Source organism: Epinephelus moara, chromosome 6 (assembly GCF_006386435.1).
Source record: "Epinephelus moara isolate mb chromosome 6, YSFRI_EMoa_1.0, whole genome shotgun sequence".
Taxonomy (NCBI): domain Eukaryota; kingdom Metazoa; phylum Chordata; class Actinopteri; order Perciformes; family Serranidae; genus Epinephelus; species Epinephelus moara.
Window position 1 is genome coordinate 10,604,081 of NC_065511.1, and position 15,290 is coordinate 10,619,370.

The following is a 15,290-nucleotide window of genomic DNA, read 5'->3' on the forward strand; positions in this document are numbered from 1 at the left end:
GAGAGGATCAGCACTGTGACCTTACATGCCCCCATGCACCACACTAATCAACATAACTCCCCATCTGTGGGTACTGGTGACAGTGTTAGTGTTGTGGAAGTTAGTTAGTGCCTACTGTATGATTGGTTCGCTTGTAAAAGGTTTCAAATCACTATCCATTTTGAAGAAAATAATCTGGGCTATAAAAATGTGTGAAAATCACGTGATGAATATTTTCTTTGTAAGTACACACAATACATGTACAGTATTTTGTGACTGTGGTTACTGTGGTACAGTAGTATTTAAGAATTTAACAAAGATTTCTACAGTGTCAGTTTTTCTCTCTGCTTGTGAATTAAAGTGATAGTTTGGATTTTTTGGAAGTGAGGTTTTAGTTATATATGTTAGTCGGAATGCCCCCAGTTTGGAGAAGCATCCCGGAGTCCAATATGGAAGCTAAGCAATGTACTGCTCTGGATGGGGGTTTGCAACAAAATACATTTTAGCCACCTAAAAATATTGCCACCTAAAAAAAAGAATAGTACACTATATTGGCAGTGTTCTCGCTGCTTTATCTTTACGTCAGACAGCCCGTTCAGTCAGGGAAGTTATTATTGTCTTCAGTTCCCCATCTATGCTCTCGTCAAAGCCACCAGACTCCATTGACGAAAACAGTGATTTTACCTTGGTGAACATGGGAACTGCTGGTCTAATGTTGCCTTTATGAGTAAGTTAGTGTGATTGTTTGACTTTGGTGAATCCAAACTAATCCTTTTTAACACCCTAGTGATACAATAACACAAACAAACTAACTGAGGGAGGCAGCGGTAGACCAATAGCTCCAATGTTTAGTGATGTTAATTCACCATTTTTCTTAATGGGGTCCAGCTTTGAAGAGAGGGATATAACAGCTTCAGTTCTCCATCAGAAATCACTGTCTGACATGAGGGTAAAGCAGGGGAAATAATCTCAACATAGCAAAAACAGGCTAAAATAGGTTTTATTACTGATCTGTCCACAACAGTATATCACTTAGCTTTCATGTTGGACTCCAGCCTGCTTCTCCAAAAAATCTGAACTATCCCTTTAAAGGTTCAAATGAGGAAACCAGCCGAGCATAAAGAAGCAATCCGTCCTGTCTGTCTCAGTAATAAGCCATCATTTCAGAGGAGACTGTCTGGACCGTAGCATGTAATAGGCATGGACATAACAGAGAGACACACACAGACATGAAGACAGCGCTCAGACAGCCGCATCTCCTCTGTGACAGAGCAGAGGTGGTCAGCTGATACAGAAGGGCATCTGTGGTAATCAGTGTGACTAAAGTAATGAATGGACATGTCAGTGCACAGCCTAGTTTTCTCAAGCTATGACGTAACACCCAATAACTCTGACTCATGTCTTTCACAAGCAGCTTCTCCTCATGTTTATGCATCACTCAGAGCTTATAACACGCAGGAACAAGTGGACAAAACCTGTCATGTGTTTTACATCAAGTAGAAACTCCATTTTATGCCAAAAATTTAGTGGGTATGTGCATAAAACATCACACAAAGAAAAAAAACACTCTCAAGTTGACAACTTTCCCTTAAAAGCATCTTAAAGATTCTTTAATCACCCATAAATCATACATATATTCATTAGAATCAACCCTGGGTCCTTTAATCTGTGATGCATCAAATCCCCCCTAATTTGCAACATTTGGGTACTGGCCACTTGAATAAACATTAAAGGGATAGTACAGATTTTTCTTTTATGTTGGGCTGTATGAGGTAAGCAAGTAATGTGTAGGATAAATAAATACCTGAATATTAACCCCACTAATCTTTTTAACTAAGCTATTGGAGGCATGAGACAGATTTTAAGGCTTCACTTTAAGGCCCTTAAAGTTACTTATTACATGGCAATTCCACCTTAATATTGCAATATAAAAAGTTTATGAAAATAAAATGAAAGAAAACTGCATATAATAGCGGTCTTAAACTTCCCAGCACCTGCACCATTGAAAAAACGTATGCAAATTAGCACTTCTACTCACTTCCAGTGAGTGGAAGTGGCATCTGTATCCATCCATCAAAGCTAATTGCAAGTTTTCTTGTGAAATCAGCACCTAAAAATCTTCTTTTGTCAGTGTAAATCAGGTGTCAAATGTGTTTTAATGAGAATGGTTTCATGTTAATATTGATTTGTGAAGATTTTTTTAGTTTGTTTAGATTCATTTGAAACTTAAATTGAACCTTTTGCCTGATAGTTATTGTGTGTCTTGTGGATACTCTGGTGAGGGACTGTTCGGTAGTTATTGGTAGGGAAGAGGGGGTCAGCAAAGAGGGAAGATATTGTAATTTTTCTTGGTTGAAGTTGGGGAGGTCTGACTTTTTCAGAAGAGCAGGGAGGTTTTTTTTGTATTTTTCTTATCCCAGATTTATATTTTAGTGTAAAATAGTTGCACCAAAATACACCTTTGCCATTGCAGAGAACAACAGTTCAGCCTCTATTTTAGGGTTGTATTAAAGTATTTATTGATGGTGCACATTAGAAGTTCAATCAAGATATTAAGGTATAAACTGGGGTACATGATTAAAAGTGCCGTATGTTACTCTGGAGAAAGATGGTTAATTGCTGACTCTCATTCCAGGTCGTCAAATACAGACACTTTGGGTTGGTAGTCGTAATGAACCATCAACTCAATGTGTTGGTACTTGCCAACCTGGGAATGAGAGTCAACAATAAACTAACTTTCTCTAGAGTTACATAAAGGATTTTGAAACAGGTACTAGTTTAAGACTACATATTGTTTGGCATGATGTAATAACGCTGAGGGAGCCTTTTACAGAGTGAAACACAATGTTCAGCCCCCCTCATCACCCCAATCACTTTTCTATAGCCACTTAAAAAAGTGATCAAATTTTAGGATTACTGTGGGTTATGTTTTAGAGATAGTAAAGTAAATCAGTTAACTTGCGCTGTTCATTTCTAGTCTAACAGAGCCCCCTCCCTCCCCACAGAAAAAATCAACAACTTTAAATTCCCATTTAATTTTTCAGTGATGTATTCTTTATTAGTGGAGTAGGCCTATACTTGTTATCTCATGTTGAAGTGTATCCCAGAATTTTTTCTGTCCATGTACTGTCCGCTGGCTGGATAGGTCTCTCTGCTTTAAAAAATTCAACACTGATCACGACAGCACAGGTGCTGTTTCAGGGGATTTTTCAACCTGGCCGAAGTAGACATTTGAGTGAAAAGACTAAATATTTGTGCTTTTTTTTTTTCTCCTTGCATGAAAGTGGTCAACTTTCACAATAGTGAGTACAGGGACAAAATAGCAGTTATCAGCAGCTTTTGTACAAACTGGCCAAGAGTACGTCACAAGTGTTGTAATGTCCAAACAGTCTGATGCAACCGTGCAGTGTGCAGATGACAGGTCATGCTCTCACACCCTGCATGCTGACAGGTTGAAGTGGGCCACTGTGAAGAAAGAGTGACATGTTTGTTATGCATGTCTGACATGGATGTCAGTATCTGGAGACATGCTGACTCTCAATCTGCCAAGAGCACAAAGTTCAGCTTCTCACAGCTAATATTCAGAGAGGCATGATTCACATAATCACGTGTAAGACTCTTATTGCAGTGATAGGAAGGTCTGTGATGTAATGTGTTTTCAACTTCCCACATACCACAAAGGATTAATGTTCATTCAGTGTATTATTGGTATGCTGTCTGTTAAGGGTCATGTGTTTATAATCAGGAGGGGGGCTGGCAGGTGATTTCCAATTATTTTCCTCAGTGATCTGTGCTTAGCTGGGTTGCACAGTGAGAATGCATCATAATCACTGCTGTCTGCTTAATGAAGAGGCTTGAGAAGTGGCTTGGGGAAAATTAAAATGAGTTCATAACATAATTCTATCATCACAAATACATTATCGGCTTATTTTCATGTTTCCCAAGTTCACATTGAGGCTGCCACTCGAAACACAAAGACATTTCTTGTCTCTGTAGAGGGTCGCAATTTTTTTTATTCTTCAACTCATTCATTAAGATCAAGTGCAGGAGTCAGGTTTGGGCTTTGTCTCTCCTCAGGAGCATTTTGGAGCTCAGCTGTGGGTTGGAACATTTCCCGTGAGGAGTGGTGTTTGAGTGTGTGTGTGTGTGTGTGTGTGTGTGTGTTCCACCTCAGGGTTCCTTCCTGCTATGCACTACCGCTGCTGCTCTTTTAGTGTGCGTAATGCATCTGAGTGAATAGAGGGGATTTGGTTGGTTGCATAACTCTGTGAGGAGAGAGGACTTATTGCAGTGTGGAGAGGGCTGAGAAAGAAGCCTCAAACAGAGGAAATTAGGGACTGCAGCCTTCTTAGACTAGAAAGTAAGGAACTAATGATTTTGACCGGTGCACCACAGTGACATTGATGTTTGTGGTTTTGAACAGCTATTGGATGGACTACCATTGTCAGGCTTACTGTTCATGATCTCCACAGGATTAATTGTATTCTCTTAGCTGATTCTCTGACTTTTTATCTAGCGGCATCATCAGGTCAAAATCTCAGTGTGTTCAGTTCTTTTGTTTATGACCAAAAAGCACAAAACTAAAGACATTCCCATTGCCCATGACTCAGTCTTGATATTCCCCTTTTGTTGAAATGGCAAATGTGCCTTAATGCTTTTGAAACTAAATGTTCCTGGGTGTATCATGGATGTATAAATTAGACTGGATACCAAGTTTGAGGTGGGGCCCCGTTCATTACTATAATAGTTGCTCAGCGCTGCATAAAGCTGAAAAGGCTTGATTTCTGCAGTATGAAATTACCCACATCTTCCTCATTGTGAAGCTCACAGTGCAGGTGCACTAGAGACTTAGGGGCCATATCCACCAAAGCGTTTTTTCCTGAGGCTAATGAATTTTTAAAATTGTTTAAAATGGGAGCGCTATGTATTTACACAGCGCTAGCCAGCGTGTCATGGCACTTGCCATGAATTCCGGGCCGAGCGCTGCTGGTTGGGCGTTTTTTTTTTTTTTGTTTGTTTGTTTTCTGAACACAGAGATTTGAAAAATGTTAAACTCTGGGTAAAAACGTTTTGCTCATCACTGTCACTTCAGCCATTCAGTCACAGTGGAGAAGGGACAGATACCACGAAGACCAACCATCGTTACATGTCCAAGTGCTAATAACAACAACAATGGAGGAGAAATCTATTAATATACTGTATATATTTTATGTTTCCTTTCTCCCTTCATTACACCACCTTGTTCCGACATGTTTACTTCCACTCATATTCCATATCATAGCAACCAGACGCAAGCAAAGTGCCTCAGCTGAAAAAATGCTGTGCTCCTTGGGCTGGGCATTTCCTGAGGAGTGCCTGGCATTTTCAGCTGGAAAAAAAATGCTTTGGTGGACACAGGGCCTCACAGTGACCGAACAGCTAACTCCTGGTTTGGTCCTCTGCTTGAATTAGGATTAAAAGATAAAATTATTATATTGCTATTATTGGGTGTTTTTGCCTTTTATTGATAGTGTAGCTGAGGAGAGACAGGAAAGATGGGAAAGAGAGGGGGGATAACATGCAGCGAAGGACCACAGGTCGGAATCAAACCAAGGTCACTGCAAAGGACTCAGTCTATATGAGGCGCACGATCTAGCAGTTGAGCCAGAGGTTGCCCTGCGGGAAAAAATATTTAATCATGTGGCTCTCCTAGGCATTCAAAATGTTATCAGACTGAATGGATCAAATCCCTATAGTGAAACAAGTCATTGCTGGGGGGCTGTGATGCTCAAAATAATTTATTTACTGATTTAAGACATCTCTATCACAATGTAAGTCTGTGGGAAACAGTCGTTTTAGGACCCATAGCATCACATGATGGAGCCAGAAGTTGTAAAATAATAAAAACTTTTGACCACTTTGTAAAATTAGCTTCACAGCTAGGTGCTGTTCTGGGAGCTTGCTTTATGTGTCCATGTCACTGCCATTACACTGTTTACATGGTTTTTGGGTCTTTGTTGAATGTGTAATATTAAAGAATAAGTGTAAATGTAAATAAACACAAGGAGGAATTTATAACAAACAGGTCAACAATAAAATGATAGATAGATATTAAAATCAAAGAGTGCATGCAACCTCACGTCAGTGTCATCATCATCAACACATATGAAAGTGTTGTGAAGCATCACGGTGAGTGTGAGGCAAGGTCATTTAGACCAGGATGGGTGTGTGTGTGTGTGTGTGTGTGTGTGTGTGTGTGTGTGTGTGTCTGTATATATAAGTGTGTGCGTGAGATACCCAGGGGGGGTCTGAACAGCCCTCTCACCCCCACTTCCCAGTCTGTAAGGCAGAGCTGTGCCGACCCACAGTGGATGCATGTTTGTTCGTCCACCACCACCAGCCCTGACTGCCAAACAGTCGCTTTGTCTCTCCACAAAGATGCCTCCTGCTGCTAGAGATTTACAGAAAAGCAACTGAATTAGTGGTGATTCACAGAAACAACTCTGGCTCCTGTTTGCTCGTGGATAAGTGCTTCTTGTCAGCTGTTGAGAGCTAAAAACGAATAACAACTAGAGCAGAATTACTGACGAGAAAAAACAAGGCTGTAGATGCAGTCGGTAATTGCCCTGATTATTCATGTGGACTTGCAGCAGTAGGACTGTTGGGTTTTGTCCACACCAGGGTTGCTGTGCTGTCTGAATTAAAATGCTGTTCCCATCAAGCGCAAAGCGTTGCTTAATCAAACCTTTTGAAATGGAAATATGTGGCTTTGATGTGATTTCATGACAAGCCACTCATACCAATGAGATAATGGTGTTGATTAAAGGCAAGTGAGTTAATCTCTCTTTGTGCTCTTCACTGGATAGATTAGCAGTGTTATGATTTGATGGACTGTTATAAACCATTAAGCACTTCAGTGCGACCTTGTGACACTAAAGAACTGTATACACTGTATAGGCATGCAGAGTTATGATGCATTATGCTGTGAGTGATGTTATGTAAATGCTACAGTCCAGTGGAGGCAGCTGTTCCCCTGGCAGGATGATGGTGAATTGTGATTTTCCGCTGGGTTGAGGTCAGACTCCCGTGATTGTGTTATCAATCCTTCCTCAGCTGTGACGTGACAAGAACAATCTCACCAGAAACATAAGCCAGAGGGAACATATTTTCTGTCTGCCTACTGATTTAAAATGCTCACATAGTTTTTGTTACATTTTTTTTTCTTCTCTTGCTGTGTCACACTCTCTCTATTACAAACACACACACACACACACACACACAGAGTGTCCTCTGCTGAACTGTGAAAGCACCAGCAGAGGAATGCAGGTTGCTCCTTGTTTCTCACAGATAGGCTGTCAGTCAGACTGACAGTGTTTCACAACACTCTAATGGCCTCACGTTGTGCAGGTTCACACAGGTGTCAGGATGGAGGAGCCGGCCTTTCTGTACTGCGTGATAACAAGGGACTGTCTTAGGTTCATTTCGTTTCTTTTTGCTTGTACCTTACATGAGAACTGAATATGTGACATGTTTTGTGTTATTTTGATGGCTGATACTACAATAACATGCCAGCAGCTGTGTGAGACTGTAGTGTTTAGTACAAGCAAAACAAAACAAAAAAAACTGTGAGACAACAAAAAGACAAAATTGATTTTTAGCCATTGTTTTTAAAGGGACAGTTCACCCCTAAATCAAAATTACATATTTTTCCTCTTACTTGTATTGCTATTTATCAGTCTATACTGAACAAAATATAAACGCAGCAGTTTTGTTTTTGCTGCCATTTTTCACAGGTTTAAGTTAAAGATCTGAGACTTTTTTATCTACCCAATATATTTATTTCTTTTCAATTCTGGTCACAAATTTGTTAAAATCCATGTAAGTGAGCACTTTAATTTTCCAAGATAATCCATCTACCTGACAGGTGTAGCATACCAAGATGCTGATTAAACAGCACCATTACTACACAGGTGTGTGTTGGGATGGTCACAATAAAAGGCTACTCTACAATGTGCAGTTTTATCTTTAAAAAAGACATTTATTAGGATTTCACATGTCTTAGCATATTACTCTACCACACAAACATTTGCTGAAATGCAAATAAGCTTTTTCAAAGATGAAATTTTAACTTGACATGGTGGAAAAAAGGGCAATATGGTGGTGTTGTGGTTAGCATTGACACCTCACAACAAGAGGGTTCCTAGTTTGAACCCCGGGATGGGGGAGCCCCTCTGTGTAGAGTTAGCACGTTCTTCCTATGTCAGCAGGGGTTTTCTCCAGCTTGCTCCTACAGTAAAAGACATGCAGGTTAGGTCAATTGGTGACTCTAAGTTTCCTGTAGGTGTGAATGTGAGCGTGAATGGTTGTCTGTCTCTATGTGTGAGCCCTGTGATAGTCTGGCAACCTGTCCGGGGTGTACCCTGCCTCTAGCCCACTGTCAGCTGGGATAGAATGACTGGTGATAAAAGCAACATTACTCATGTGTCCCATTAAGACATGACAGTGTGACAGTTAGCCAGCATGCACACTACCAGGACTCTTGAAGCAGCTAAATTCAACTCAGCCATCATCAATTTAATTATTTGCACCTGTGCTTTTCTTTCCATGACATGTCAAAATGTCTTCAAGGAAACTTTCTTTCTAAAAATGCTCATTTTAAAGAAATCCAAACTGTATGGCGGATATTCAATGGTGAATTCAATTTAGAAATGGTATTGGTTGGTAAGGCAGTGTTTGCGATGCTAATATGCTCACAATGACAATGCTAACATGCTAGAGTTTAGCGGGTAATGATTACCATGGTCACTTTCTTTACTTACCATTAAAGCATACTAGCATTTGCTGACATTAAGAATTAGCACTAGGCACATAGCACAGTCAAAGTGGTCAAGGGACCAGTAAGGTTATTTATGGTGGAACATAACATTTTTTCATTTTTTGTTTCGTTTGACTATGAACGGTTATTTTTAGGTAGCACCATTCTTGTGAAGACACACGTAAGGTGATGATGGTGAGCAGTGGTGCATCACATATTAAAAGCTCCTGTTAGCTGTCTGCTTGTGTAAAATTGAAATTAAAAGGCACCAAGTGTCTGCCTTTAAAAAAATATCTTTCCCCAACGGTAACAGTTTAAACAGGAGAAACATATATGACTTTGTTTGTCCACATTTACTGGCTCATTATCCTTTTTAGCTTCTTCATTTCCTGATGTCTCATAAAGTCTCTCTGATTTCTTTTTTTTATATTCAACCTCTGTCTCTCTCTCTTTCCACCAGAACCTCCGTAAGATGGAGGAAGAGTCATCAGAGGAGCCTGGCAGAGACCTGAATGAACTACAGAATGCTGACTGGGTAGGCAACTACTGTAGACTCCTGACCTCTGTTCTCCGGCCTCAACTAATCCTTTCTCTCGATCAAAGTCTAACTCGACTAAAATACATGGGAAAAATCACACCTCCTTTTGATTTCATATCAAAGATTCTCCATCTGCATGTTCACATAAAGAAATATTTATGAATCCATGTTACACTCTAAATAGACAGTGATTAAAGAGCTTCCCAGGAACCATTTTGAGATGGATAGAACCGCTGTCCTTGATGAACCCTCCTTGCTCTGTGTGCACAGAGAGGTCAGAGCACAGATGATTGCTGTTGTCAAGATAAATTCATATTCAAAGGGTCATGGTATTTTCTGCTTCCCCTTTCCCATGCTGCCCTTTGCTTCCTCCGCCAGGCTCGATTCTGGGTTCAGGTGATGAGGGACTTGCGTGAAGGAGTCAAGCTGAAGAAGGTGCAGGAGCGTCAGTACAACCCTCTGCCCATCGAGTACCAGCTCACTCCCTATGAGATGCTCATGGACGACATCAGGTCCAAGCGCTACAAACTGCGTAAAGTCATGGTCAGTGTCCAGTCTGGATCACAAATAGAAACTGATGTCACATGTACGTCTCCTACTTGCTGCACCTCTGCTGTACTGTTGTTCCGGTCTCATGGGAAATTGCTTGAAAAGCTGTTGTGTAATAACTGTAAGATGGGATGATGCTCTTTTTGATACTAGTGTTTCGTTTATTTCGTGATATGAAAGATCCATCCAATTTTCTGTTATCACTTAAAACCTCTTAAGGGTCACGGGGTGCTGGAGCTGATCCCAGCTGGTTCAAACCCGATATACAGGATGTGCAGGCATTTTGAGTTGACGCTTTTGAGGCTGCAATACCTCTTTTGTGGCAACTATAAGCCATTTGACATGGCTGATAATATTATAGAAACAATTAGATGGTTTATTAATTGGTTGTTTTGACCTAAAATGAATTGTGTGATCCAGGATGAAGCAAGCTTTTGCTAGTCTTGCAACAGGTGATTTTATTCTATTAGACTTCATGATCTTCTCTGCACCCAATCCAATCACCAAAAAAATGCTGCCATTGTATGTTTCTGCAAAACCATGAATGCATTACATATCATTATGTAGCCGATACATTAAACACTGTGGATAATGTGTGGTTAGGTGTAGGTGAGAAAACCACTTGGTTATGATCAGGAAAAAATCATGTTTCGGCTTAAAATGTGTGGTTATGGTGGCACAATCCCAGCAGGAAAAATAGCAATTTATAGGTAAAAAACAAACGCTTTACATAGCACTCGCTATATCACTAACAGCTTTGTTGTTTGTTGGTCTCCGACAGTGGTCTGCAGCTTGGCAGGAATCTTTCCTACATCCATTATAGCTCCACCTTCCAATGACAAAATATATTATGTCACTTTAGAAATATTAATATAATATGTATGAAACGTGCAAACATTTTCCTCTGGTGACTGGGCTGTTGTCCCAGACTGACTTTTCCAGGTTATACACTTCAGTTAGTAAATAACCCTCTGAAACATGCAGGATTTGTGAGCTACATTTACATGAGTGATTACAAGCACTCAAGCCATTTCTGTCTTTGTGTCTGTGTGTGCCTATTTTCGTATTATTTTTCTTGTTCTGCTGTTTCAGATAAATGGAGACATCCCACCCAGGTTAAAGAAAAGCGCTCATGAAGTCATCCTGGAGTTCATCAGGTCCAGACCACCTCTCAACCCTGTAAGTATGACCTAAGAGCATGGATTTAAATATCACAACCCATCCTTGTGCAGCCTGTGAAAACATGTGTTGATTAGAACAGACCAATGAACTCTCTTCAAATGAAAGTATCATCAAACATTCAGCCAGAACAGTGGATTCCAACCTTTTTAAGCTTGCAACCTCTTATAAGCCTGGTTGAAACCTCAGTTTTTCTTTATAAATGTATATTTGCCAGAGCTAAAAAGGAAAGTTTAGACCTTGTTATTGGATTAACATTAAAACTGAAGATAGTAATACTAATTTTCTTACAAGAATTAAGAATTAAGAGACCAGCCTACCACAAGGCAGATACACCTGGTGACACAGTGCTGAGGTGTACAGAACTTAAGTGCAAGAAAGGAGCCACCAGTGTCATGCCTATCAGTGCCCAGACAATGTTCTCACAACTACCATCCTTCATCTGGGAAGGAGAGAAACAGAGGGCTGACCCCTGAGACTCACCTTCCCATCTAAAATCACAACAACCAACATATGGTCAGCCCTCGTCCTCTGGTCCAACTCTTGCCAGCGTGTCTTCATCGCTGAGCTGAAGATCCCCTGGGAGGATGCTGTAGATGTGGCATATGAAGGGAAAACACTGGGATATTTCACCCTTGCAGCAGAAGCAGAGGAGCGAGGCTGGAATGCAAAAGTGCGTCCAGTTCAGGTGGGTTGCAGGGGCTTTATAGCCTGCTCCACTGCAAGGCTCCTGGGGGAAGGAGGGGTCAGAGGGCAGGCCCATAGGAAGGCAATCAAAAGGAATCGGCACTGGCTGAAAAGAAGACTTGCTGTCCAGGCTAACCATTAGACACACACGCACATCTTGTCACCCTGTGGTGGGCGTGCCTCAGCTGAGGGTGTCTTGTGATAAAAGGCTAGAACATCCAATGATGTCGAGGTACACAACTAAAAATGTGTCAGAATAGTAGAAACATCATCTAGTGGCCATCTCTGAGAACAACCCAACACAAGTCAGTTGTAATGCAGAAACCTCAGGGAATCCTCTTCTATTAATTAATCATTCAGTATATTAAAAAAAAACAGTCTAGCCTCTCTGTAAAACATGAATGTTAAAGCTTTCTAATTCAAGTCCCACTGCACTGTGAGCTCAGTAAAATGCTGAGTTCATCAGTTCTCTGTTGATACGAATCTCACTGCAGAACTAGCAGGCACTGTTTCAGCAGGGCTCAGCTCTCGGTCATGAGACGAACAATCAGTCACAGGAGATATGAGGAGGTGGTGATGAAAACGCATATATAACCCTGTCTGTTTGTGTCACTTGTTGTATTCCTCTCTACCTACTCTCTGTCACCATCTATATTTTACCCATCGTCAACCTGCGCTAGGTGTCAGCTCGTAAGCTGAAGCCGCAGACTCAGCCTCCTCCAACGCTGCATGAACGGATCTTGGAGGAAATCAAATCAGAGAGGAAACTTCGACCAGTGTCGCCCGGTGAGGTCCGCAGGGGAAGACTGGGTAAGGAAACTCACTTCCTCTTTGTTGCTGCACACACACGTACACACTCTCATGCACATAAAAACATACTTCACTGTGAAATATATTTTTGAAGCTGAAGTATGGAGCTGATGCTTGCACCTGCTGGGACGAGTTCAGATGAGAAATGTGTTGTAGCTTCATGCTTTAGTTCCTTTTACACTTTACTACATTATTATTTGGGCCTCTGCTCTTTGCTGTTGTATCTAATGTTGCCTAACCTTTTACATTTGTGTTGCAACTAATGCCTGTTATTTTTTTGACAACACTGTTTGCAATATAGCAGAAGTTTAACATGGATAATGATGCTAAGTGTCTGCAATCCTTTTAATACTACCAACACTAACACCACTACTGTTTCTTAATGTCAGTAATCTTTTACCATTGGCTGTGGCTTATTTGAAATCCTATTATCTCCCATCATGAAAGTGGTTATACTTCTGTGATCTGAAGCTACACAATAAGTGTGCTATACCCCTGCATGTCTTGCCAAATACTGTACACTCAGATTACACCCTGTAATGCCTTAATTTACCTCCTAATCACAAGCAATAACTGTCCGATGCCATGACTGTTTCTCGTTGCAGTAATACGGCCACTTAGCATGTCTTTCAGTTTTGATGCGTCAGGTAAAGTCTACCTCGCTGCTTATCTGGCTTTTTATCTCTTTCTGTTTCCTTCCTTGTTGTGGCTGCTCATCTGCTCTCCCAGCCTGCACACACATCAAACATACTGTATCAGCACACCGCACACACATTTCATGCCATGCTTCAGTGGTTGGTGATGGTCGGCTGTGGTCAGTGGGGGTGAAACATGGTGATGTGGGGCACTGGTCAGTAGGAGGACACTGATGAGAGCAAAGCAGTGAGCAACAAAGAGTAGAGCTGTAGTTGGGCAGAGCAACCATTCAATCTTACACATGGGTTAGGGTTAGGGTGCTCAATACATTCAAATCTGACCACTTCTAGTATTTAGTCTTTCACCTTGGAAAAAGTAAATTATTGTGTGATACAACATGTAGAGATACAACAGGCTGGCTGCAGTTTCCCACCAATATTTGATTCAAAGTTTGAAAAAACAACTTAGCATGTGAGCACAGAAGTTTATATATATAGCTTTTGCCTCTCTAAGTGGTAGCAGAATGAGTGCAAACTTGACTGAACCTGCTGGAAAATACACAAGAAAGGGACAAAGCAGAAACACGATCTGTCACAACCAATCTATTTTCTGTGATAACATACTATTGTACATTGGATAAAAAACCTTGGTATAACTGAATAAAGGGACTTAACCAGGCCCGCAGGAAAGCTGCTCAGCTTTGCGGTAAATTTTTCCCAGTAGCCACGCGCAGTGTTGCAGCCAAAAAGATCCCCTGCGGCTCAAAAAGCCTTTTCCCCACAGACCACCGTTATAAAAGAGATGTCTGTAAAACTGTTGACAGGACACCTCAAACTGCAAACAAGGTCAATTATGAATCTTTCTTTTCTGAATTTTTGAGCCATGGTGGTTTTATATTTGAGGCTTATATTTTCACTTTCCTCAAGCCAAGAAAGAGGATTTAAAAATCTGTGACGTCATCAAAATGTATAGTCTATGAGCCGATCAGGAACTTGCGGGCAAGAAACACCACTGCGCATATTCAGTGGGCCGCATACCGCTGAAGTTAACCCGAAAGCTAGAAAACTTTTTTAGCATATGCGCCAGGCGAGCAACGCCATTGGAATGAATAGGTGCCATCTTGGCGTGTGGTATCTATTTGTTAGTAAAATCTATGGACTTAACTCAGTACCCTGTAGGTAGTCAATGTCCTTGTTCACAGCCTTACATTTCTGGTGAGGTGCACGTCAGGCTACAGCATTGGTTATGCGTCTATCAGAGCCTACAGCGTAAGTGTGGTGTTGATTTAATGCAGAATCCTGCTTTTGAAAGCTGCAACAAAGTTACATCACCCTTTTTCGTGTGTTCACAAACCGCCTGTAGTGACATGGTTTGTGTGACTTTTTCTGTTGTTTTGACATGTAGATACCAATTGTAATGCTTTTAAAACAGTATCCTTATCTCATGACAGTATGAGAAGTGTTCTGACAACAATTTGGAGAACTATGGATCTGTTATATTTATCACTCATAATATGAATATTAATTATTTTCCATTTTTATTCTGCAAAATAACAGAAATGGAACTTATCGCCTGTACATACAGTATTACATATCACATATCATGTCATATTTTTTCCTCCCTGTTTAATCTTGTTATCTGGGAAGAAACCAGAAAAATGTCGATAGTTATTATGATGGCAACATGGGCAGTTTCATTACATGTACACTTCTCACTGCCTGTGGTTTTTAACACGAGGGAAATCTAACTTCCTATCACCATCTGGCTGTCCTAAAGGAAAAGATTAAACTCAGTTGGCTGATTGGAACAGATCCCATCGTCTCACTGGCAGATTGGGATATTCAAAGGACTTCACAGCTCTTGGTGCTATGTGTTTTAGATACAAACGGAAACCAGAACACTCATTTATGTTTAAAGAGATGACTAAATAAGTGACCAGTGATGGTTTAAAATGATGTAACATCAGCCAGCTGAGTTTTATTCTTTTTTAGTTGTATAACTGCCGAGTACATCTTGTGCTTATGAGGAACTCTGTAGGAAGAGTTGTGAAATGATACTATTGTTGCCTCAGTGCACTTCGAATCTTTTTTTAGAGGACATCATTTTGGCGTCATCATT

General features: G+C 40.7%; 1 protein-coding gene across 2 annotated transcripts in view; it reads left to right on the forward strand.

Annotated features, from left to right (window-relative positions):
• spire1b (spire-type actin nucleation factor 1b) overlaps positions 1 to 15,290 on the forward strand; it is a 58,234-nt gene that overhangs the window by 27,835 nt on the left and 15,109 nt on the right. The window contains exons 5-9 of one of the 2 annotated variants that reach the window (XM_050047550.1): positions 9,234 to 9,308; positions 9,690 to 9,854; positions 10,953 to 11,039; positions 12,407 to 12,536; positions 13,142 to 13,183. In XM_050047550.1, the coding sequence (XP_049903507.1) occupies positions 9,234 to 9,308; positions 9,690 to 9,854; positions 10,953 to 11,039; positions 12,407 to 12,536; positions 13,142 to 13,183 (499 nt within the window). The remainder of the gene's footprint in view (positions 1 to 9,233; positions 9,309 to 9,689; positions 9,855 to 10,952; positions 11,040 to 12,406; positions 12,537 to 13,141; positions 13,184 to 15,290) is intronic. The other variant, XM_050047552.1, reaches the window with a different exon arrangement.